Below are 25,550 nucleotides of genomic sequence, written 5' to 3'. Positions count from 1 at the left end.
ACTTTAACAGTGTACAAACTGCACTGAGGTAATTACGTATAGCCCTGAGGTAATTACGTACAACATACAAATACTAACGACGTAAATATTTGCTTTTTGGTGACCACAAAAAAGTGTTGTTGGAACAAAACCTTCGCTGTTTGCCTTTTAGCTTGCTAGCAATCCGGTGCTGTGGGCACTCTTGCGTTAAATGTTGTATAATGTCGCCTTCCCCAGTCGTAAGCACATGCCAAGGAGCAGTGAAAGGAGTTTTGCTGCCAAAACCTGTGGGCCTTAGCAATGGTGGACAGGTGATCGGTTATTTTGGAATACCGTTTGCAAAACCGCCGCTTAATGATTTGCGCTTTCAGAAACCTCAAAAGTAAGTGTTTATTTGATGCGACTGATATATAGCGGGTTAAACTCGCAGTTTTAGCCATTCTTTCCGTAAGCTAATGTAATTGGTGTAAATTTAGGTGTTGGTGTACTACCTTTTAAACGAGTTTAGATATTTTAGAATACCAAGTACGTGTAACGTTTGCACATAGCTTCATTTTTTAGGTAATTCTCTAAAATTAGTTCAACATATTTTATTAATATTTCATTGTGAAGAGTAATGAACGATACTCATTGTTTCTCTTCGACGTGCAAAATATAGTTTGACGAAGTTCTATGAAACGCTGTAACCATTTTGCACCTTTATGTATAGACCCGAAACGTGGTCAGGGGTTAGAGACAGCGTAAAACATCCTCCAAATCCACCGCAACACCCAGGCAACCTTCAGCGGGTCGCCGAATACTCGCCTTTCTACAACGTTGTGAAGAACGAACTGCTCGTCACTAGCGAGGATTGCCTCTACTTAAATGTGTTCACGCCAGAGGCAAATGACCGCACGAATTTTCCGGTACGTTAAACCCATTTGTAGCGAGCATTTAGATAATTTTGAAGTATAAATAGGACGAGCATTTAGATAATTTTGAAGTATAAATAGAACGCATATAGCATTAAAGTGGGACGGTGTGCACTTCAATGGGTTTGCTGCGTTTTTGATGGTCTTTTTAAAGGGATTAAAGTGTGAGCCAAAAAAGCAAGCATCGCTCTCTAAAAAAGTTTAAAAAAGTAATTTTACTGGTGGTGGGGCTGAAACGTACCCTAAGCCCCTTGAGGCGATTTGAATAATTGGTTAAAACAAAATAAAACACTGGATTCTGTGTAAATAACACGTTGACTTCATAAAACAGGTATCGGTATTTCTAAGATTATAGTATCCCCGCTTTGAGAGAGTAGGCTATTATAATAATCTAAAATTGGCAACTGCGTTCAGGTTATTAATAATTTATTTCGTTGAAATTTTCATGGATTCCGATTTGTCTTTTTCGCCCTAATTAGCTGCCTTCTATTGTTCTGCAGGTAATTTTTGTGATCCCAGGTGGCGCTTTCAAAGTGGGCGGCACAGTGCCGTACAGCGGTGATGTATTTTGCAGCATTCACCGTGTCGTGATGGTGGTGGCCAACTATCGGGTCGGCGTCCTGGGATTCCTGGGTGGGGGAAAGGACAGCGCGATCCCGGGAAACCTCGGCTTGTTTGACCAAGTGGCCGCACTACAGTAAGAAAACTATATCTTTATTGGAAACGTGTTTCTTTCCTAATATGATAATAATTTTGCCCTACGTCAGAATTGCTAGGACAAGACCTAAGTTCTAGTGCTAAAATCTAGTTCCTTAAAAGAACAATGAGACATGTCTCGAAGTTTGCTGTAAAGCGAAGTGTGCTGAAACTAGTCAAATACGATTTTCAGCGGAAAACCACAGTGAATCACTCAAATCCGTAGCACCGAGAGAGCTCCGACCCGCGGGGATTTCCAAAAAATCCACTTAGTGTGCAATTGTTAACATAAACTAAACCAAGATCGTGAAATATTTGTGATTGATTTTGGTAAATCATGTTTCGACTATTAGCAGCATATTTCTGAAAGTTCTTTGTACGGCAATACAATAAATTACAAACACGTCTTTCGCCACCTGCAATACACCAAACGAAAATCGTTTTTTCCGAGTGTTATTATGGCACGATTAGTGCAACATTTTATGCGCCGAGCTGTGTACCAAGTCAGCTAAAATAAGACCAGTCGATCATCATATTTCACCTGGTCGATCGCGTCGAATATGTGTTACGTCATTACAGTAGCTGTCGCACTTAAAAGGACCAAGTGTTGTCTGGACAAGCCTAATAAATCGTTCTTCGACGTAGCAAATTAACCTCCATCGCTGGCTTGAAATGCAATTACCGCTAAAAATATGCAATAATTTCTCTTTTGACTTTTTTGCCGAACCAGTCGATCGAGAGTCTCGAAAAAATATTTCAGTCAATCGCAATCAAGCATAAAGTTGTTCCTCGATGGATTTTCTTGTTGAGCAGAATTGATATTTATAAAAAAAACGTTTGTGCTTAGTGCCATGGTAGGTATCTTTTGCAACATTTTTACCGCTAAAAAAGTGTTACCTTTTAGATCTATTTGCTTGGGGTGTTGTGTGATGGACTCCACTTGAAACTTTGCAAATGCTCTTATCGAATCCTTGCCTAAGTATGTCTGGACTAATTTATTAATTTGCGCCACCTGTAGGTTACACAATAGTTTATATATTTTTCGCTTTCAGGTGGGTTCGTGACAATATCAAAAACTTTGGAGGTGACCCCCAAAATGTCACTATATTCGGTGAGAGTGCCGGGTCATCCTCGGTGGGACTCCACCTTCTATCACCTCTTTCTAGGGGACTATTTCACCGGGCTATCGGTCAAAGCGGAGTGGCTTCTCTACCGCGTAAGTAAAACATGTATGTGAAGTTACTGATAAAATACAACAACGAAACCTAAGGGACCGTACCCAATAGGTTTATAATACCGTGTTTTTTACCTTTGCTGTATTTTTTAGTTTGTTTTACGGAGAACAAATCTGCGAATCTTCGAACCCTCTTGGATGCCCTGAACATCGCAGAAACGGAGCCGGACCAATACTTAAAAAAGCTCAGAGAAATTCCCGTTGACGAGCTGGTGCAACAGTATCATAAACTGGTGAGAAAAATACTAGGTCCTGTGTCGAAAATACTATGTCATGAGTCTCGGATTCTTCCTCATACCTTTGGGATGTTAGATTTAAATAAGTCCATCGTTCTACGACTGTGTTTAAATTAACATAATGGCTAAAATCTAAACGACAAAATATCTGTTACCAGGGCTTTGGAGCAAGAGAAAATGTTAAATTGCTCCGGCTCCAGCTCTGGAGCTCTCTTTTACCATAGGTTAGCTCCATCTCTGGAGCTTATTATGGTACCACTGCTCTGGCTCCAGCTCTTGCTCCGGTAAAATTTATCAAATGGGGTCAGTCAGTAGTCAGCATCATCGGTTACAGCTAGCTGACTGCTCTGTTCAGTCTGCTGTCAAATCCCCCAGCAACGTGGTTAGTTAGAAAAATTGGCGCCAAAGAGGCACCAATTCTTAATTTTGTGAAGGGTTGCTGTTAAATTATGTGAATTCAGCCATCAGTAGTAGCATAGCATCTTATGAAATACTTCAGAGCCGGGTCTATTTTTTAAACAACTGTCCTCAGCTCCTGCTGCATTTGAAGTTTACGTAGCTCCGGTAAAAATGCACGGCTCCGGGGCTCCAGCTTCATGCACCGGCTCCAAAGCCCTGTTTGTTACCCAAGTGTAGCGCCACAATTTGCTTATACGATAAAGGTTATTTGTTAAATTTTACTAAACAATATACTTTGTTCACAATTTAATCTCGCTCTGTTCAAACCTTTTCTGAAATTCCCACATTAAGTTGGTATTGGATTGTTACACATAACCACCAAAGTGTCGAACAAGTGCGTATACTACAAAATAATTTCCTCACTTTGTAATCCAGTTCTTCCTTCTTTTTTCTTACAGTCTTGTTCGTGTAATACCTTTTATTTCGTAACAGTTTCCAGCCTCGCTTGGCCTGACGGTGGATGGCGAATTTCTGCCCGATCATCCGGCGAATTTGCTGAAGGGCGGCGACTTTGCGAAGGTTCCCTTCATGACGGGCTTCAACAATACAGAAGGCCACGGCATTTTGACACTCGATTACCCGCCCCAGTTCAAAACGGGCTTGGACGAGGCCTTGGGGTCGATGATCGCCAAGGGTATACTTGGAGCCGTGGTTCCTGTAAGTCGAACTCATGTACTCTAACGGTGCTGGTTGCGCTTGCCGTAATTATGCGAAACATGTTATTGTTATTAGGCTATGTTAAAAGCAGGGCTGCCGAGTCGGGGTCGGGGTCGGGGTCGGAACCGGGACTCGGGACTCGAGTAAGACCCCATAAAACTACCCGAGTACCGGGTGCGACATGCGCATGCGCAGTAACACATTTAAAACTGATATGGCCGCCAACTGGAAATTGTAAAGGTGGAATAGCGTACGGTGGAATATTTCCCAACCATGTATTGTGAGTAAATGAGTTATACGACACCCATATAGGTGGATTGTTACATATCCACGTTCTTTTAGTGACGTAAATTGGCGGAATACAGGCTGTAGAGTCAGAGCCGGACTCGGGAGTCGACGAAATCGCACATTTGGCCGGAGTTGGACTCGGTACTCGGGAGTCGGACTCCACAGCCCTGGTTAAAAGTTTACTGTGCATTCACAATATTGTCTGTCATACTTACTTAAGAGCAACGGTCTGGATTGATTTATTGTCTTATTTAATGGGTATCCAGCCTTTTTTCAGTAGATGTTTCTTTTTTAGTGTAGGCTATTGCCAATTTCAAAATATTTAATAGCTGTGTTTTTGAGTTATTGAGTACCATCCACAAAATATAAATTTATCCGATATTTCCACTCAAAAGGATTTAAAAAAATCGAACAATAGAAAACAGTGAAACATATTATTAGTTGTCATTCTAATTTACCAACATAGGCGGACAAACTAGATCAGGCACTGAAACTGATCACCGACACTTACTGGACGATCTACCCGGCCGAGGACCAATATCGTTGGAGCAAGTTGATTGGAAGCATCGTAACCGACGCGTTTTTGGCAGCTACGACGATCCAGTATGCCGCTGCTCATTCAAGTGAGTAAGGCTGCCAAAAACATCAGACTGGAGTGTTATGTGTTATTGTAGGTTATACTAGATGAGAATATTTGGGAGCAGCCCATTTCGATAATGGCAAGTTATGAAACCTAAAGGGCCGTATGCAATGTTTTTCACGTGTTGTTGCCTGGCCTTCAACTTAGACGACCTAAGTTAGATGTAATCAACCTCTATTTACTGTAATGCAGCTGGTCATCTGATTTTGGACGAGTTAAAAATATGAGTGACTTTCACTCAGTAAAACTAAGGGATGTAACGGATCTACCAAATTTAAAAGGACGAAATTTATGAAAATATCAGTCAAAATATATATAGTGGCTCTCTAGAGTTGCAATAGCTCAATGGTTCCCAAACTATGGGCCATGGCCCAGGAGTGGGTCACGAGTCCATTTTCAGTGGGCCATAGAGCTATTTTTGACAATATTGCTACTATATAATTTGATGCTTATCCTACAACTACCAATGAAAAAAATTTTCAACTCACATTATCCCGTTTACAAAAAGTATTTTTTTACGAAATACGTTGGCGCTTCGATCAGTGGGTATAGGTGCTCTTACTTATGATTTTTTGCTACACACTTAACACGGCAGTGCACTTTTAAAATTCAGTCTGTTGAAAAAGTTATTCAATTTCATTTAAAACTGAAAAAGGATTATTTAGTTACTGTTAGATTAAAGTTTGCTTTATTTATTAGCCATAGGGCGATAAGTCTTATTGGGAAAATTGGCTAAATTTCGTACCAGAAAAGGGCTAAGGCATATGGTGGACCTCGAAATGTTTTATGAACCAAGTTTGGGCCACGGAATAAAAAAGTTTGGGAACCACTACAATAGCCTATCGAATCAAGCAACTTTTACAGGTTTTATCTAACTTGTTTAGTGGTTGGGAACGACACGTACATGTGCGTCATGACACACCAGCCTCGTTGCAACCATAGCGAGCAAAACAGCGAAGGGCTGCTGTGCAAAGCTACCTTTTGCGACGCAGACCACGCAGACGACCTCTTGTTTACGTTCGGCCTTCCGCTATCTCACAAAGTAGTTGGCAAGTGCTGGTTTACCGAAGAAGAAATTCGCCTCAGTCAGGACTGGATGTCCTACATAGCAAATTTTGCAAAACTCGGGTGCGTTTTGTATTTATTAGGCAAATATATGTTGGTTACGCATAGGAGGTATAGGAATGAGTTGGGCTGTTATTACAACACCGGGTGTAAACTTAGCAATATAAATTATATAGCCTAACAGTTGCGTTACTACACGTGTGTCACAACAGGTTAAATGTTATTAACGTAAATATAATACTAATTACGAAGTGAAATTGGCTAGACCAATGGTTATAAACTTGGAATAAACGTTCTTCTCAAGACATGTCGTTTGGCATTATTTAAAGATACTCATTTGACAAAAATATGAGATGTTCTACCGTTTATTTAAAACAAATGTTTAAAATTTAAAAAGAACGCTAATATGCATATCCCTTTTTTATTAACTGTAAAACGAAACCACTTGACTACATAAAAATTGATAAGAACAAACAATTTCTTGACGTAAAAATCATGTGAACGGTTATATTTTTACGTAGATTGCTAACAAATGAGCTATTCATTATCATATGGATTTTATAAATGTTCAGTAAATTCGGCATTTAAATCCAGGATTAGGCCTATATGATTGTGATCCCAACGAAATATGTTAAAAACTGCTGCCTAATCGGCTTTCCTTTAAATCAGGGGTCGGCAACCTTTTTGGCACTGCGGACCGGTTTAAAACTAAAATTTTGTCGCGGACCGGCCTTAAAAAACAACAAATGTTCAGGAAAGGAAATTTATTACAACTTTCAATGCGAACTTTATGCTTGTTTTGCCGCAAAGAGATGCTCCCACCTAAGAATTTATAAACTAACGGAAACCCGCGGGCGGCATCCGGCCCGCCAAGCAATTTAATTTTAATAAAATTTTTAGGCCTTACCAGCTTGTCAAACTAAGGATATTTAACGCATTCTTTGAAAAGAAGTCACACATTTGTATAACATATAATAATGTATGATTCCATTTCCAGGCCCTACACGACACTTTTAATAGTTAGCCTACGTAATATAAACACGAAAAAATGGCACTATGAAAAAGTACGAACCACAGACCGACACCTGAAAAGTATAGGATAGACATACGTACATGGCTTGCCAGGCTTTTTTGACATCAAAAATCAATTTTTAACGTGGTTGATGTCAGACAAATCGTTAGGCTTTTTGGCTTTTTTGTCATTTTTATAAAGTCTAAAACTAATTAATATACATACGTTTTTTCGAAACCTTTCCTGCCTAAATATCAAAATAATAAATTATTTCGTTATGGGACATAGTTTGTCAATATTGTTTGCATGAAATTCTATTGCACTTTAAGGTGAGCACGCTTAATAAACCACGTGATAATTTAGCTCATTTTTCGATATATTGTAAGTACTAGAAGTTAGATTTTGTAATAAAAATATACAATATGGATGTTGTGAACGTGCTATGTAACTCGTATGGCCTCAGCACACTAGTTGGTTTAAACCTCACGAGAGATTAATACTATAATTGAGATTTTTTATCATACCAATCAACCATGGAGTAGTTATTGAAACGAAGGTAAATGTGTTTTAAATATAAAAATACATTTAATTATTTTTGACTTTTTATCAGGTTTTTACGTACAGTTCGTGTTTAAACAAAATTTTAATCTGACAACACTGCTACGGACCGGTAACCAACTCCTCGCGGACCGGTACCGGTCCGCGGACCGGCGTTTGCCGACCACTGCTTTAAATGACCCACCAAGCAGTGTCGCAAGTAAATTATTCCAAACTGATTGTTTTAGAAATCCTAACACAGGAGAATCATCGCACGTGAACTGGCTAAAATTTGATCCGACTTCGATGAGTTTTCTCAAGATTGGTGATAAAATGGAATCATCCAGTCAACCTCTCAGTGGAATCCTGCTTAAACTGTGGGGTCAAGACTTTCCTGCTTTACTTCAAGCCTAGCACAATATTTACGTTTAAAAAACAGTAAACTGTGTTTTCTATAGATAGTGCGTCTTTTCACCAAATACTCGCACTCACAATATTTTTCACACCGTATAAGAACCGTTCAGAAAAGAACGATCAACATAATTGGCCAGATTTAAATTTGTATATTTTTACCTTGTTATTTTTTGCTATTTTTCGTTTTAAGTTCATTATAATGACTTTTGTTATTTCAGTTTTACCGTGTAGTTATGGGCCACGTGATAGCCGTTCATTCATTGTGGTGTATTTTAAAAGTTGGTATAGCTAAGAGTTTAGAATTTGAGTCATTGTTCCCCATGCGTCACATATCTTTTTAATTTGAAAGGTTTATTAATTTAAACCAAATAAACGCATTTTTTGCCCTTCGCACGATTAGACCGGATTCTAGCTGCATATTTGCACACGAGTCCGCTCGAGAACAACAGCTGTATTTCGGATAAATTGTTTTATGTATAGTAACTTTGTGACGTCATTCTAAACATTTTCATGGCACAACCAAACGAAAATCGTTGATCCGCCCCTGTTATAGTCGTTTCGCACTGAAATAGATGATGATCACTGACTTAATGATGTCTATATAGGCTATATACTGACTATATATTGATTCGAAGGATTTTAACGTTTAAGTAAACTTATAACGTAACGTTCCTGAATATCTTACCTTAGTAAACCTGCTGTCTCCAGTCAAATTTTGCTCAAATATGCAAAGCAAGTCTATATACACTTAACCTATGGGCGACAATCTGTTTGCGCTGCAAAACGTTGCTTTTATCTGTACATTTATCGTATGAATCTGTCATCCATATTGGCTGCATAGAAAACAATAAAAAAAACGCTGCGGAACAGGAGTACATTTAATCTTACTTATGTTAGGTTAGAGAGGGGTCAGTATCATACATCCGAGAAATTGCAAAGACGATTTTATGCTAAGTGCTAATAGTATGACCGAAATGTTATTGTGCAAAGTTTAAGTTGAAATAAATAACAACTATTCTAAAGCGCGATAAACTTTTCGGTTACTTATAGTTCATTATATATATACTTTTCAATCTTATATTTCAATGTAAAATAAAGCAAATATTCGCATAAGGCACACCAAACTCATTAATATAGAATAACTTAGCAAACCTTTCATTTCAATTTTTTACGAACTATCCTTTAAACTTCTTTAAAACTGACTAAAACATAGTTATGGGAGAAGCATGCCATGGCCGTTAGCACCCTCCTGAACTCGACGGTGATTAGTTAGACACCACTGGAAATGTCTATGGAACAAAGATAGTTAATTGGATACTAAAGCGCGGTTCGTTTATTGTGATTATAATGTGTGTAAAATATATATTTACTTTTAAACAATCTTTACACAATGTGTTAGAGTCGTATGTAATTTGTTAAACAACAAGGGCCACGATTGGTTTGTCTCGACTGTCCGCCTTTTCTCTGCGGGCGTCGTGAGCGTCGTAAGATGATATTTCAGTAAAAGTCAATCTATAATAATTAATTATGTGTTAGTACAGCAAATACTAGACAGGCTAAACGGGATGCTCTGCAAACTAGCGGAACTGCGTCTTCAAAACCGAGCTTGTTACTTCCGCAACTTCCTATACTAACCGCAGCAGGCTCGGTGATTTTGGAGCTACTTAATTAGCGTTAGAACGAACCGCCGTGTTGTTAATGCATGCCACAAACCAGCCAACAGCCACAGTCGCATTAACGTAAACAACAACTTGTCGACCTTGAATTTGCTGATTAAGCCACTCTGTTGTAACCGCAGTCGGTTGGTAGTGTTGCAAGCACTATTATGGTTGGAGAGTGGAAAAAATGTGTTATCGCTTGTGCTGTGATTATTCTTTTTCTAGAAAAAGGTGATTATGCCTATGTTCTTCTTGATTTTTTTTACCTACGATATTTAGATGAATACAATTTTCATAACAATACTTACTTTAAAACGCGAACAAAATACATTAGCATAATTCAGTTGAGGCGTTTCTATCAGCCTAATTTTTAATACCAAGTGCACGGACAAATTTTACGTTTTGTAATAACAGGAAATTGCCTGAAGTGCTACTCTTGTGTTTATGACTCCAACGACCCTTCCTCGTTCGACTGTGGGTCCTGGAATTTGGCTAAAAAACATTTGATTCAATGTTCTTCTCATCACTTCTTTTGCAGTGTAATTCGACGTCAAGGTATGACTTATACACCGCTCTCGTGTAGTTTAAATTTGTAAACACAGGGATCCATGTAAAAATAAGATAGTTTGGCATTTCTGGATAGACCCACGAGGCTAATTTATAAAAACTGGTGCTCTTTAATATAACAAGTATAATTGAAGCTGAGCTGCACATTGCAGTCAATGGAGAATCCGAGACTATTCGTTCCTGTCTGCCCAATGTAATGACTGGATCCGATGCCTGTGTTACAACGTATGGCGAGACCTTCTGCTTCTGTCAAACCGGTTTGTATTATTAATATCTTAATTACTGCCTTGAAGCAAAGATTAGTGTTGTTTTAAGTAAGCACTCTACAGGGTTTACTAAGGTTTATATGTAGCGTTTGGACGGGGGAGACCATTATTTTGTTTACAGATGACGTCACACAAAGTTACGTATAACGTGACGTCATACAACGAGTAACATTTAGAAACCTGTTGTTCTTTTCGTATTCTTGTGCAAATGTACAATTGAAATCGAGTCAAGGAGACTATAGTACGACGAAGCGTTTGCACGAGCGAAACAATTTTGAGTTCGTTGGTTTGAAAAAAGGCTATGAATTTACTAGAAGCGGTGAGGTATTGGACACATAAATAAACTTTAAGATTACGCAATATATAGCACTAATTAATTTCAATTTACAAAACAAGTTGTAGGCGCCAACTTAACAGTTTTGGCTGCGCAAACTTATGCAAAAGTTCGTGGGAAGCACAAAAATGTAGGCTATATACATTGTATTAACATTGCCTAAAAATGAAAACAAAAATGTAGGTTATACAATTTTGAGCGGGTCTAAATAGAAAATGCACAGGGTTATGTTAACATAAAAAATGTCTATTTGTTAACTAGTTTAAGTTGACAAAAATTGAATTTTAAATAGGTCCTATAGAAATTTAAACTTTAAAAGTTGAAAAACATTCTTAAAGCAGCAAAAATTCCATTTGTAGCATATTTGACCTAAAATATCAAAACTTTCGTTGGAGGGCGCCCTATTGCGTAGGCTACAGCTCGTTTTGGCTCAAAATATATCGTCAAGTCAAAATAAAATTCTCAAAATGGGAAGAAATATTCAGTGAAAACGTACTACACCGTAAAAAATTAGCGCGAAAAATATTATTTTTTCGAAGTTCAAATAGACAAAAGATATGGTTTGGAAGGGGACATGGCCTCTCGCCCACCTCGACCTGCCCATATGTTTACATGCGGGCAAAATATATATATATTTTTTACTTAAATGCCTAATAGTCTTAACAATTCCACTGCGGATAACGTATAATATTGTTTCTTTTATCACGCTTTTTTTGAGGGGGTAAATATCTGGCAATAAAGTTGCCCATAGAAATAAACTTACTGTGTTTGCTACATTGGCTAACCGCAAATCTAGCAATAGGCTAACCCAGGGCTCAGGTAAATGTCAAAAATGTGATAAAGGCAACAACAATAGACCAAGGACCGTGGAAAACTATTGCCTGTTCTTCAAAAGACATTGCATTTTTAGTTTTGTAGCGGTATTATTAGTGTTGCAGTCATTTAGCAACCACCCATTTTGATCTTTGAAGTTCGTAAAACTTGGATTAAACACAAAATATTTACTTTGCAGTAATTGAGACAGTTTTTTTAGTGTTTTTATCGAAAGCGGTGCCGAATCAGAACTTTATAAACTTTAAAAATGTTTGAATCGGTGCTTAACGGGAACTTTTACATTTCTCCGAACTGAAACCGATTTTATGCTAATGTTTTAGCTCTTCTTTTAATTTGCAGACGGTTGCAATAGCGGTTCGAGTACACGGATCTCCATCATGATACTGCTGATTTGCGCTCTGATATCTTCCTTCCGAATTATTTGACGATAGTCGTACAAGTAGAAGCGCCTCTATATCTCGTAGCATTACGCGTGTTACAGAGCATGGAGTGAACTCACATAATGCCACTTTTAAGTTGTGGTATCGATTTTGCTAGCCGCCGAAAGCTCTTCGATGTGTGCAATAGTTAAGATGACTATCGGCAATTTATGGTTTTATCGTAAGGAACTATTCGCCTATTTGGCTGAACTTGACAAAATAATTTTTATGTTATGATTTTTATGTTTCACATGTGTTACGTGACGTAATTGGTAAACAAAAAAAATTACGGTAGCTGCACCGGTTTATTTTGTGGATCTTTATCCTAAATTTCTAACTGCAATCAATCTCAAAATATGTCCATTGTCCATGTTATCAAAGTTATTAAGAAATGTAGCAAGTAATGTCGAACCTGAGGTCTCTTAAACTTTCGAGAAACAAAATCGCCGGTATGCATTTCATACTTCCCTTTGGTCATTTCATGACAGATGGCACTTTCGCAGAAATCTCGGATGTGCATAGCGCGCGCCATAGGAGTAGTTTTATGAAAACATCTTATGCACACATGATTTGTGGGCGTAAATATTTACGTGCAATTTACTAAATCGAGTTTGCACCTTTAACAGAGTACCGACAGAGTGACGCCGACTATGAACCTTCAATAAAAGCTTAAGTAAGGATTTGAGGCATCATAAAATATGTTCGATCATATAACCACTGTTCTAATTCTTTAGAAATACAAATTACCCTTTGAACACCATGGTGTTGGTTTAGCATTTATTGTCTTGATTGTTTGGACTAACGTGATGTTTTATGCTTCAGGTTTATTAACATTGTTTCACTTGTAAACTGCATTTCCTGCATTGTGATACCATAAACAAATTGCCAATAAAGTTAACTTTGACAATTCTATGTGATGGATTTTGTTGCCAATACAGGGTTCTGCCCTCTTTGTGGTATGATTTTGCCTCTTCCTGTCGATCCAGTGATGCTTGAGGCCTACATTTCTTGCCGATGTGGCTTTAAAATGAAAAGCACAGAGTGCAATAACATGGTTGTGACCAAAGCGGAAATCATTTTTAACGAAGTAAAAAAGAAACAGAAGAAGTCAAAAGTGAGCAACAGTATGAGTGGACCAACTATCGAGAGAGTTTGCCTGAAATGTGGACATAACAAGATGACATACAAAACACAGCAGATGCGCTCTGCTGACGAGGGAATGTCAATCTTCTATTACTGTATTAATTGTGGTAACATGGAAAAAGAGGATTCCTAAGACTAGCTATTTGACTCTGTTTTACTTAGGAAAGTATGGAAGTGCACCCTGAAGTTCTATTTAACACCACAACAAGTCCCACAAAATAAAAAAATGCACCACGATTTTGATACAACCTGGTCAGGCCTATAATGTCTGTCTGTGAACTGTCAAGATCTCATTAAGACATGTTATACTTTTAAGACTGGTTCTAATATAATTATTTGGAAATAATCGTTTGATGGATCATTGCCTTTAAATTGTGAAATTTTTTTTGGTGAAATAGACATTTTCTACTTATATTATTTCAATTCAAGATAAGGAATAGAGTAATCTTCATAAGCGATAGGGCAGCATTGAACTGTACTTAAAGCCTATGTTGCCTAGTTTACCCTCAGTGAATCATTGCTCAGCTATGTAATAAACTGTATTTTTATTTGCAAACAACAGAAGTACATTTTTGAATATTAACTAACACTAAACTTTGCTTTATGTAAGGTTAAAACTTATAACCTGTGTTTTGTTGCTTTTTTATCTATTATTAATAGATATTAAACATTACAACTTAACCATGAACAAAGTTGTTACTCTGCCCAACTATGGCAAGGTTAAATGTTGTTTAGTGTCTCGGGCTAATGAGCCAAAAGCAAAGCCTGTCATGAGTTTTCTCGGAATACCTTATGCTCAACCCCCTGTCGGCAAACTAAGGTTTATGCCCCCTCAAAAGTAAGTACTACCGTTAAAAGTATTTTTTGTTAACTGGCATGACGAATATTTTTACAGAAGATTAAATTAGGAATAATTTCATATAGATATCGTGAATCTTTTTTTTACTTTTATTTATATTGTGATAACTTAGTAATTAACCAATTTACCTCATATTATTGTCGTGTGTCACATTTTTCAAACTGTTGTATAACAATATTTTAATGGTTAATAATAATATAACAAATGATAAAAGAATACTATGATAATCCCTCTTTGGCTAATTTTTATGTATATTGTTTTATATATATACCTGGCTTATTTGTATTTATATATCCTTGAGCCAGGGCACTTCCATGGAGTGGTGTTTTAGCTAAAAAGACACAAAGAAAGATTCCCATGCAAATGGTCGCAACTTGGGAAATGGCTGACAAATTTGTTCCATTTAAGAAGAATTTTAGCCAATCTACTTGCAATGAAGACTGCCTGTATTTGAATGTATTTGTTCCAGAAAACGCTACCAGGAAAAAGTTACCGGTAAGAATCCTTTTGTAATATGTTGCAATCCTAGGCCTTACAATCTTTGGTTTTTGTTTAAATCAGTGATTTTCAATTTTGGCTTTTGACTCCCTTTCTTGGACCCTTAACACTTAGTCGCCCCCTTGTCGTTTTAAGAAAAATATGTTACATGCTGTGACAACGGAGGTCTCTGAAGTGGATGCCAAAGTACCATTTGCGAGTGCACATATTTGCTTTTCTTATACAGCTACATATATATGAGTTGATAAATAACGTCTTTTCTAGTCTAATTTAATATAAATTGCACTTTGTGACCACAATATTTTTTTTTTTACTTTGCTTTGCATAACAAGATGTACAATCAAACTCTAAAATTTTTTTTTGAATTAAACTATTTTTTTTAGCAATTATTTCCTGCATTATGCCATTTTGGTTTAAGCATTGAGTAACATAATGTTTCCATTTTGTATTTTTTGTATATTAATTGTTTGTTTTGTTTGCAGGTTATGATTTGGATTTATGGGGGTGCAATGCAAATCGGGCCTAACTTTTTTATTGATGGGACAGCGCTTGCAGGAATGAATGGGGTCATTCTGGTGGTGCCCAATTATAGGGTAAATGTGTTTGGATTCCTATCCATGGGCCCTGATTCAAAGTGCAAAGGAAATTTGGGACTGCTGGATCAACTTCAGGCATTTAGGTAAGAGTATAAAGATTTTATTCCACTTATTTTGTGTGCTACTAAACAGTTTACACTCGAGTACTAAGATATAAAATTTCATATCATATTGTTTAGTTTTTCTATATGACATAAGGTTTATTTTGGTTTACAAGATGTTTCTATCTATTACAGAAAAATATAATATAAACCTACTAAATTCCACATAAATATCTACAGTAAAAGTCATGTATCATGACAACTTTGAATATATATGTTCATTTTTAACTGATAATAGTATAGGGGCATTTAACCTAATAACCAAGACAGAACAAATCCAAAGTATTAGTTTGCTGGTTTGTTTCACAGATGGGTGAAAGAAAACATTGAACACTTTGGTGGTGACCCAGACAATGTGACGTTATTTGGAGAGAGTGCAGGTGGAATATCAATCAGCATGCATATGATGTCACCACTTTCTCGTGGTTTGTTTCACAAGGCCATCAGTCACAGCGGTGTGGCTACTTGTTCAAGTATGTTTCAACATAATATATATAAGTTTGATTTTAGCTTTTAGTTTAAATAGACTAACATATTTGGGTACAATGTGTTATTTCATGGCCTGCAAGCTGATATTGATTTTATGTTCCTTTTAGTCTGCATGTGCTGTGCATACATGTTATTTTTTATACAGTGATTTTCTCTATCAACACAAGACTAACCTTTTACAGAAATGTACATAACCGACCAAAGCAGGGCTCTAAAGAAGTTTCTGGAAATCCTTGGCATTAATGATACCGATGAGGATACAATTATAAAAAAGCTGCAATCACTTTCTGCTGAAAAGATATTGCATGCCAATTTCGAGCTTCAAATGGTCAGCTTTCTATCACATTTATTTATTTTTTGTGTGTTTGTAGTTTTTTTGTTTTATGATGTGGAATGTTATATATTTTATCACTTTTGCCACTAAATTTGACAAACCAGGTGAACAGTGAAATTAACAAACCGGGTAAACGGCTTACCAATATGCCATCAAAACATTTTCTGTTTTAAACAATAATGTCTTTGCTTAGTTTTTTGCTTTAGTAATAATATTTAAAAAAGATTTTAAACGAAACGTTTTATACTAAGCTTGCTTACAGTTACGACCTTCCAATTCAAATTAACATAAAAAGCAAATTCTGGTTCTGAAACAATGGATAAATAGTACCTTGGTTTTCACAAGGGAAGCGATTTTTGTACTGACATGGTTGGTGCCTGGCAGAGCAAACTTTATTTTAATAAATTTTAGGAATAAAAATATAATATTGATCTTCCTTGAAAGCTGTGGACCAAAAAAAAATAATTATTTTCAAGGCCGGAGTCGGACAATCGTTTGTACGCATTTTTTAGAATAACTCGCGGACCTACAATACTTGGATAAAATTATTCAACCTTCACGATTTATAGATTTATGTTGTGTGTACGTAGCGCTTTATGCCTTGCTACGGCGCAAGTGCATGTCGCACTCTGTTGAGTCCACTTAGACTACCTGCATGCATTTTATTCAAAAACTTCTGAAAGCCAATTACTTTCGTTTAGGAAGCCTATCCCTAATGCAATTACATGTAATACAGGCCCGGTTTGCGTGGCTCCCCAACTTCGACAATCACTACTTTCCGGACTCACCAGAAAACCTTTTTAAAAAAGGAGACATTTTCGACTGCCCCTATTTGTTGGGCTACAACAGCGATGAAGGTGCTTGGACCATGCAATATCTGACTCCACATTTTTTCACTGGCTACACAGAACAGATGTTTTATGAGACCGGGAGGACACTACTCAAGTCCTATGACAAGGTAACTTGACAGAGGTCGAAAAGTACTAAAAAAATACCACAACTTATACACCCGAACCCCTTGACTTTTGTTGTTAGCTATGAGTATAATTACTTAACGTACACATATTTAAATTTTCTGGCAATAGCAAGTTAAACAATAAAAAAATCTTGTTATTACCTAGGCTATTTAAATTTGCTTACCACAGCGAAACTACCTATTGTGACATTGTGTTATTTCAGCTCGGTTTTGCTCACGATTTGAACTGATTTTTTAGATATATTATATAATGTTCTAACATTTTGCTTTCTGCATCAACGGACAGTCGGACACCCATATTTCTATTTGAATTTCTTTCAGTCAATTGATGCCCGTAAAACTCTTCCGGCCCTCCTTAAAAAGTACATCGATCAGAACGAAGGTAAAGTGCCAGAGAAAATGAAATTCTCAAAAGCGTTCGGCGATATGTTTGGCGACTGCATCTTCGTAAATCATGTCATTGCAGAAGTGGAGAGGCGAACAGGTTTGTGCAGTGATTTCATCTTTTAAAGCGTTTGAATTTTTAATTCTAGCCACTCTAGTTTTAATTTCTAGTCGCTCTGGTTAATTTTTTTGGTTAGAAATTTATCTAGATGTCGGACTCGGTAATATTAGGGTCATTCCATTGCTACTGGTACAGTGGTGGCACCCTATGTCATAGATTTTTTTTTAATTTTATTTGTCGAATCTCCCTGCAATTCTATGAAAAGTGATACCAATTTTACCGAAATTGGTCAAGTACTTTTTGAGATATCAGCGACTGAAAATTGGCCCTTTTTAGGCTTTTTTGTGATCGCTCATGCATAAAATTTAACTGAAAATTTTGTTTGACCTATTACGAAGGTGTTTTAAATGGTAACTTAAAAATTCCAATGCATATCAGTTCTCCGAAGTAAGCAGATTCTAAAAAGATATATTGTTGTTTGTTTTTTTATCACTACAGGCCACCAAGTGGCTAGTTTCACACACGATTATTTGTGATCAGTCATGCATGACAAAACTTTGATTGGTTATAGCGAAAAATACTCTACTTCGATTTTTCTGCAACTTAGCTTAAATGAAAGGTAATTTTGTTGGCTTTCTACTTCCAAATATGAAGTGGCATATTTGAGTAGAAATTGCAAAATTTCATTGCTTTGTAATAGATTGCGAAAAAGCTTTATGACGCACTATTATAATGTATAATTATGAAATGTGATTGTCTGGTGATTCCAGGAAGTCAAAAAAACTTATAGAAGTCTGCTGGTACAGCAATGCACACTAGAAGCCAATACATAGACCAATAATTTCAATCAATGTATGGCGAAAATTGCCAATAATTTTAATGATTTGCGACTGCAAACTTTATGCACAATCAGCGCACAATACTACTTATACTAACAGAGGAGGATTCTATACGATGACAAAGAGAAATATACTATAAGATGTTAAGTACAAGTATATATGTATATTGGAAGACACCTCATATTCAAGTAACATACTACCAACAGCTTAAATCTTTCGCAATGTTATTGCAAAGCACCGCCCTTCCTTCAGTTACACAATAATAACTGCACCATATGTTCCAAGTAACCCTTATTACTAAGTAATAACTAATAATACATCTAAAGATCTATCACTTATTAAGGTTGAAAATTTGATGGAAATAAACTTTGGTTTGATTATAAATCATGACTGAAACTAGCTGCAACTCACACTGCTTCAAGTTACAAAAACTTATAAAGATGTGTGAGACCAGTCACACCACTTTTCAAAAAACAGGCTTCCATCAGACTTGGAGATTTGGTATTGTCCTCTTGATGTTAACAAAACATGACATGCAATCTGGCACAAAACATGGTCCAATGGAAAAAATATTAGTCTTGCCTTTGAGGCCAGTAATATGATTGAGCAGTTCTTTTTGGATGCATGCAGTAACAACTTGACATTTATACCATCATCTTTAGCAATAGAGACTATGCAGCCCATGTACCAGTCATGCTCATATACAAACTTGTAAAACATAAGCAACAGGAGAAAGCATTGGCATTTAAGGTGGTGTAGTGCTTTTACAAATTTTAGATTGCGCAGCAAATTCAAGGTCACAACTTGTCCTTATGTCGTATAACTCCTTCATTCAGTGGTTCAAATAGTGGAGTATAGTACCTTTTAAAGTCGGTCCAGACTAAAACCAATCTTGCAAATGGGAAGAAACTGATTTCATGTCCTTCGGAATCACTTCAAAACTAATGGTTGAAAAAGTTTGGCAACAAAAACACATATTACTGGCCTCAAAAGCAAGACCAATACTTTTTTCCATTTGATCATGTTTTGTGCCACCTTGCATGTCATGTTTTGTTAACATTAAGAGGACAATACCACATCTCCAAGTCTGATGGAAGCCTAATTTAAAAAAGTGGTGTGACTGGTCCCACACATCTTTATAAGTTTTTGTAACTTGAGGCAGTATGAATTGCAGCTAGTTTCAGTGCTGATTTGAAATCACACCGAAGCTTATTTCCACCAACTTTCAACCGTAATGAGTGTTAGATCTTTAGATGTATTATTAATTAGTACTTAGTAATAATGGCTGTTTAGAACATACTGTACAGTTAATATTGTGAACTCAGGGGTCGGGAACCTGAGTTATGTATGGTTCTTTTGGTAAGGCCATATGGCTCTTTTGATAAAAGAATCTTGCTTGCAGATAAATGTAAGCTATCATTTCTCAGCATGATCTGAATAAAATTGCAAGCGGCCACAACCGCTTTCCTAACTCTATATTTTCTTTTTATTACTCATAGTAGCAAATTTTTTTCCTTCTTCTAGCGAATCTCTTTATATTCGAAAGGCCCAATTCTTTTAACCGAACTCCGTAATCAAATTTGTGCAAACCTAACTAATTAAATTTAATGCACATTATGTTCTGTCCTTTAAATGAGAACAAAATAAATGGCCTTGCACGATTTACTAGTTTTTGCCAACATAAAGCTAGATGTTTGTGGCTCTCATGAAAACACAAAAGAATATTTGACTGTTATGGCTCCCTTAGTTAAAAAGGTTCCTGCCTCTGGTGTAACTGAATGAGGGGCAGTGCTTTGCAATAACATTGCTAAAGATTTAAGCTGTTGGTAGTCTGTTACTTGAATATGAGATGTCTTCCAATATACACATGTACTTGTACTTAACATCGTATAATATCTTTCTCTTTGTCATCGTATAGAATCCTCCTCTGTGTTAGTATAAGTAGTATTGTGCGCTGACTGTGCATAAAGTTTTCAGTCGCAAAACTATACAATTAATAGCAATTTTGCCATACATTGATTAAAATTATTGGTCTATGTATTGGCTTCTAGTGTGCATTGCTGTACCAGCAGATTTCTATAAGTTTTTTTGACTTCCTGGAATCACCAGACAATCACATTTCATAATTATACATTATAATAGTGCGTCATAAAGCTTTTTCGCAATCTATTACAAAGCAATGAAATTTTGTAATTTCTACTCAAATATCCCACTTCATATTTGGAAGCTAGAAAGCCAACAAAATTACCTTTCATTTAAGCTAAGTTGCAGAAAAATCGAAGTAGAGTATTTTTCGCTATAACCAATCAAAGTTTTGTCATGCATGACTGATCACAAATAGTCATGTGTGAAACTAGCCACTTGGTGGCCTGTAGTGATACAAAAACAAACAACAATATATCTTTTTAGAATCTGCTTACTTTGAAGAACTGATATGCATTGGAATTTTTTAGTTACCATTTAAAACACTTTCATAATAGGTCAAACAAAATTTGCAGTTAAATTTTACGCATGAGCGATCACGAAAAAGCCTGAAAAGGGCCAATTTTCAGTCGCTGATATCTCAAAAAGTACTTGACCAATTTCGGTAAAATTGGTATCACTTTTCGTAGAATTGCAGGGAGATTGTACATATAAAATTTAAAAAAAATCTATGACATAGGGTGCCACCACTGTACCAGTAGCAATGGAATGACCCATTAGTATAATACAGTTAACTGGTATGAACTGCTGTATTTTTTAAGTATTCATTTCTTGTGAATGTACTGTCATACAATTTAGTTAGAAGTATTTTTGGTCGGTTTTAGCGAATAAGGGATGTAGTTACGGGTAAGTGGGCGCTGGCTCTTAATACGAGAGCCGACGGCTTGTTGAACTCCATATAGAGTCACTTCACTCAGTTGATATTTGCTTGAGTATACATTCATAACTCTCATAACACACGATAAAAGAACACAATGATTCAAGCCGCTAGCCTATAAGACGTATCCAGTAGAATGAATTGCGACACGCCAAAAATGCACTGTTCGGCTATTGGTCACGCGTCTGAAAACATCAGTCACGTGCATAGTGACGTCAAATTAAGCAATGCATGGTAGTAATGCTTGATAAAGGCTTCATCGGTAAATTATTTTTCTCTACGCAACCCAGTCAAGTAGCCAAAAAGTTGGAGGTAATTCCTTAATTTCACGTGAGCGTTTTCTTCCACCGTAGGCTGCTCCTCTCCGACCTTCCTGTATCGGATGACGCTCCAGCCCAAGATGCACCATGACCCAAACTACGGGCCTGCCGAGGCCCGCAAGGCCGATTACGTGCAATGCGACCATACCGATGACATTCCGCTTACCTTTGGCTACCCTTTCTTGCCCGACCGAGTCAAAGACGGCTACAAGTTCTCAGCGGACGAGCAGCGCCTCAGCGCCATGATGATGATTTACCTGTCCAACTTCGCCAAAACAGGGTCAGAGCTGTGCGACTTGGCACTACTTTTCTTTACAGATTACAATTAACTAGTTATTTTTTTTAATTTTCGGTGAAGTATATTATGTTATGCAGAGTTGCGAGTGCAGTTTGTCAAAGTTCCCTTAGATTGGTCGTAGTTATCAAATTTTCTGGTGGCCTTAATTTGTGATATCTATAACAAATTGTTTTACTTTATCTGCTGGGGTGCAATTATTGCGTTAATCGCCAACGATAACAACGAATTAAACAAGCGCACCACGCTTAACCAAGAGGTACTAATTTATTCAAAGGATACTTTAAAAGATTATTCCTCACTGAAAATTGAAAAAACTTAACGATGTAATATTGGAATTGTCCAGTTGTGGACATCTAAAAAACGAACTTAGATCGATATCCAGAAAGTTCGAATTTCTCGCTTCATTTTTAGTCATAGGAAAAAATCTCACCATCAGGCTTAATTTATGTGTGATTATGATGCATTTGTTCGTCAAAGGCCACTTTTTTAATGGGCTGTGCCAAAAGGCCTATACGAACTTTTTTCTACTTTAGTGTTCCCGTTTAAATTAGTGATACCTGCAATGCGTTACATATTACAAAGGGTGTGACTTTCAGTATGAATTGTTTGGAAGTAGGCAAAATCAACTAGCAGGTGTCGATTAAAACTTGGTCTGTAGAATAGCAGCGTAAGTGACTGTGACAACGTAACTTATGTAAGCAGTATTGCGTTGTCGTTTTAATTGTGTTCCAGCTTTCATAACAATATGTGATGTGTATCGAATCGCGTTTTAACCGCTGTGACCTACGTGTTTTTTTTCAGTGATCCTAACAAGGGGGAACTCGTCGATTTTCACTGGCCCCGCTACACCTCAGAAGGTCGCCACCACCTGGTCATTGACTGTCCCCTCACCGTCGCTTCTGGTGTTGGTTCCGTTAGTTTAGAAACGTTAGGTCAGCAATTTGCCAGGCTGTAATAACCGAAGAAATGGTGCTCCGAATTTATGGGAATTTAAGAAAAATAAATCAGGCATATCTTTGTATTTTTTGTGATTTCCTGTTGCAATTATCCCCGTGTTGATTTGAGTCGACATTTTAAGTTATATCCTTGTTCTGCATGTTGCACATTTTAAATTGTAGTTTATTAATTTGAATCACAATGTTACGTTAAACTATTTCAATAATTGTCGAACATAGCGACCAACATAAACTTAGTCACTATTAGTTGCATCATTAGTTATTTCGCATTAAGTACTCGAGAACGGTTAAAAATGAGATTTTAGTATCTTATTTATAGTCCGGTGTGTTTTTGAAAAACTGACCTTTACATTAAATTATTTTTTGTCCATAGTATATAGAATAACGGTTTTATGTACATAATATTACAAAATTTGTATTACCGTATAGTGTGCTCTATTTTATGGGTTTTTTGTTCATATATTTTTTAAGTTTTCCCTTTTGCGCTTTAATGACGAGAAATACGTTAAGTATTTTACTATGCAATATTCTAACCAGTTTTATAATTTTTCGTCTGTTTTAACAGTCATTTAATATGCAATCACTTAAAATGAAAACTGTTCAATAAATGCTATTCGTTATACAAGTTAGTGGTTCAATATGGTTAGACGATAGGGTTACCTGACACATAATGTCGGAATATTACATCTATAACATATTTCGTTGTTCGGGCGAATATTAGAGTTTGAGGATACATAGTGTATTTTAGTAATATTTCGATTGGAAGTAGCAATACTTTGATAGTTTGGCTCATTCGATTTTGGACTAATTTTTAAGCACAATTTTTCTTCAAATTCCTCTCGTAGAAAGCAACATGCTAGGAACACTGGGACGTCCTAAGTAAAGATGTGCGCACCACGTAACAGATACGCTTATGAGATATCCAGCCAGCAAGTTTATCCACAGTTCATTTTTGTGTGGCGTATTGTAAATAAAAAAAAACTCGGAATTTATAGCACTTCGTAGGCCAAAACTTCTTAATGAAGACTTTATAGCAAACCTCAGTGATATTAATCTTGTTTTTGCGTTTCTTATATTGGTGACAGGATACTGACGTTGTCCGATGGGTTGATTTATGGGAGGGATCCAATAGAAGGTAGAGAACCAGGTCATGTCTAAAGATTTTTTTCGCGCGTGGCGCAATATAGAGACGAATTAGATCTATTTCTTACTAGAGCTAATAAAAAAAAATCATAAATGACGTCACAAAGTTCAGCTCTGTCTGCGGACAACTCCATGTCAAACTTCACTTACACGAGCTGTCACTAAATTAACTTACATATCCGTAGTTATGACAAAAAGTTTAATGAGTTAATTACAAAGAGTTTCAAAAAGTAAGACCGGAAATCTTCAACAGGGCAAGTAACGGCCATTAGAAAGCTGCAGCTTCCTTAGCGCAATTTTGTGTTATTGGGTTTTACTGTATCTTGTTTTTTTCGTCTGTTAAACCGCGTTCGATTTTTTATTGTCAGGGTGTTATATAATATTTCCACCCTTTATAGGTTATCGAAACGTCTGTTCAGATCTATTATATATTATAAAATATTTGCTGTATGACCAGGCTTGGTTCTGCCATATTGCCTGGCCATTTGAGCTGCTCAACAAACTTCTGTCGAAAAAAATTGTCTGCTGTATTCAATTTATTGTTAATTTTATCCGCGTTTGTCAACTAAAGCACCACAATTGATAAATTACATGGATGATGTTAGTTTAACTTGCGCGATATAACTAATTTATTCTATTGGTTAGTGATACCCCGTTTCAATTCCTGTGTATTATTTCAAATGCAATTTACTGACAGACGAATTTTGGCACAGACCCGCCAGTCGTAGGTCTATATATAGCCTATCTCAATAAGCTAATGTTTTAGTGTATTTTGGAGGTATACGTACAATAGTATTTAAAAACCCAAGTTTATTTGGAAACTGACAGTAAAAAAGAGACGGCTGTTGCTAACTACAAATTGTTCTTTCCTCTTTTTTTCTATTAAAGATGATTTTGCAAAATCAGATTGCTGTCAAAGTTTCAGATGCACCAAGGATTTTTGCAATTTGTTGTATTTTGCATAATATTTGTGAACAAGAACGAATCCCAGACCTTCCAGATTTTATAGAGATATATCTATTCTAAGCATACCTGCTATTATGCCTCAAGGTACAGGCTCAACAGAGAATAGTTTAGTGAGGAACATCATCTGTCAATATCTTTCTGAAAATTATGCAATAATAACAAGTAATCGATTTTGATATTGGTAAATGTTTATTCAAAACAAAAAATCAAGAGTGCATAGAAAATGTAAATAACAAAAATGATATAGCAAGATAATAAATTAAAAAAAACGTCACTTCTTTAATATGTTGACATACAGAGGTTTTAACAAACATTTAAAAAGAAAGGTAACAAATTCAGTTAAAGCTACCAAATCATGGGAAGTTATTTACTTTGGAGGAGGGCATCAATAATGTTTTTGTTTTGCCCAGAAATTGCATTGATCATCTTTCCATTTTCTTGTGAAATCTTTGCTCTATCCTTTTCACCCTTATCAGCAATTAATTTTATCATTTCGTCCAAATACTTTTCTGATTCATTTT

General features: G+C 36.5%; 4 protein-coding genes across 4 annotated transcripts; all 4 read left to right on the top strand.

Moving 5' to 3' along the window:
• Positions 1 to 159: 159 nt before the first annotated feature.
• On the top strand, positions 160 to 8,986 carry LOC146139934 (fatty acyl-CoA hydrolase precursor, medium chain-like). The gene is made up of 9 exons (XM_083392206.1): positions 160 to 361; positions 689 to 884; positions 1,391 to 1,587; positions 2,639 to 2,802; positions 2,914 to 3,053; positions 3,948 to 4,172; positions 4,927 to 5,083; positions 5,985 to 6,228; positions 7,963 to 8,986. The coding sequence occupies exons 1-9, from the start codon at positions 201 to 203 to the stop codon at positions 8,126 to 8,128; spliced, it is 1,650 nt and encodes a 549-aa protein (XP_083248332.1). The 5' UTR covers positions 160 to 200; the 3' UTR covers positions 8,129 to 8,986.
• Positions 8,987 to 9,840: 854 nt separating this feature from the next.
• On the top strand, positions 9,841 to 12,943 carry LOC146139933 (uncharacterized). The gene is made up of 4 exons (XM_083392314.1): positions 9,841 to 10,017; positions 10,201 to 10,341; positions 10,506 to 10,610; positions 12,127 to 12,943. Exons 1-4 carry the CDS (start codon positions 9,954 to 9,956, stop codon positions 12,210 to 12,212), a joined length of 396 nt encoding a protein of 131 aa, XP_083248440.1. The 5' UTR covers positions 9,841 to 9,953; the 3' UTR covers positions 12,213 to 12,943.
• Positions 12,944 to 13,033: 90 nt separating this feature from the next.
• Positions 13,034 to 13,999, top strand: LOC146139932 (DNA-directed RNA polymerase I subunit RPA12-like). Its single transcript, XM_083391610.1, has one exon. It carries the CDS (start codon positions 13,123 to 13,125, stop codon positions 13,480 to 13,482), a length of 360 nt encoding a protein of 119 aa, XP_083247736.1. The 5' UTR covers positions 13,034 to 13,122; the 3' UTR covers positions 13,483 to 13,999.
• A 4-nt stretch (positions 14,000 to 14,003) lies between these two features.
• On the top strand, positions 14,004 to 23,435 carry LOC146139931 (carboxylesterase 4A-like). Its single transcript, XM_083391609.1, has 9 exons — positions 14,004 to 14,187; positions 14,514 to 14,703; positions 15,189 to 15,385; positions 15,713 to 15,876; positions 16,075 to 16,220; positions 16,963 to 17,184; positions 17,524 to 17,686; positions 21,700 to 21,946; positions 22,766 to 23,435. Exons 1-9 carry the CDS (start codon positions 14,033 to 14,035, stop codon positions 22,917 to 22,919), a joined length of 1,638 nt encoding a protein of 545 aa, XP_083247735.1. The 5' UTR covers positions 14,004 to 14,032; the 3' UTR covers positions 22,920 to 23,435.
• The last annotated feature ends 2,115 nt before the right edge of the window (positions 23,436 to 25,550 follow it).

This window comes from Ascidiella aspersa, chromosome 6, assembly GCF_963924565.1.
Source record: "Ascidiella aspersa chromosome 6, kaAscAspe10.2, whole genome shotgun sequence".
Classification (NCBI taxonomy): domain Eukaryota; kingdom Metazoa; phylum Chordata; class Ascidiacea; order Phlebobranchia; family Ascidiidae; genus Ascidiella; species Ascidiella aspersa.
This window is presented reverse-complemented; position numbering and strand designations above follow the sequence as displayed.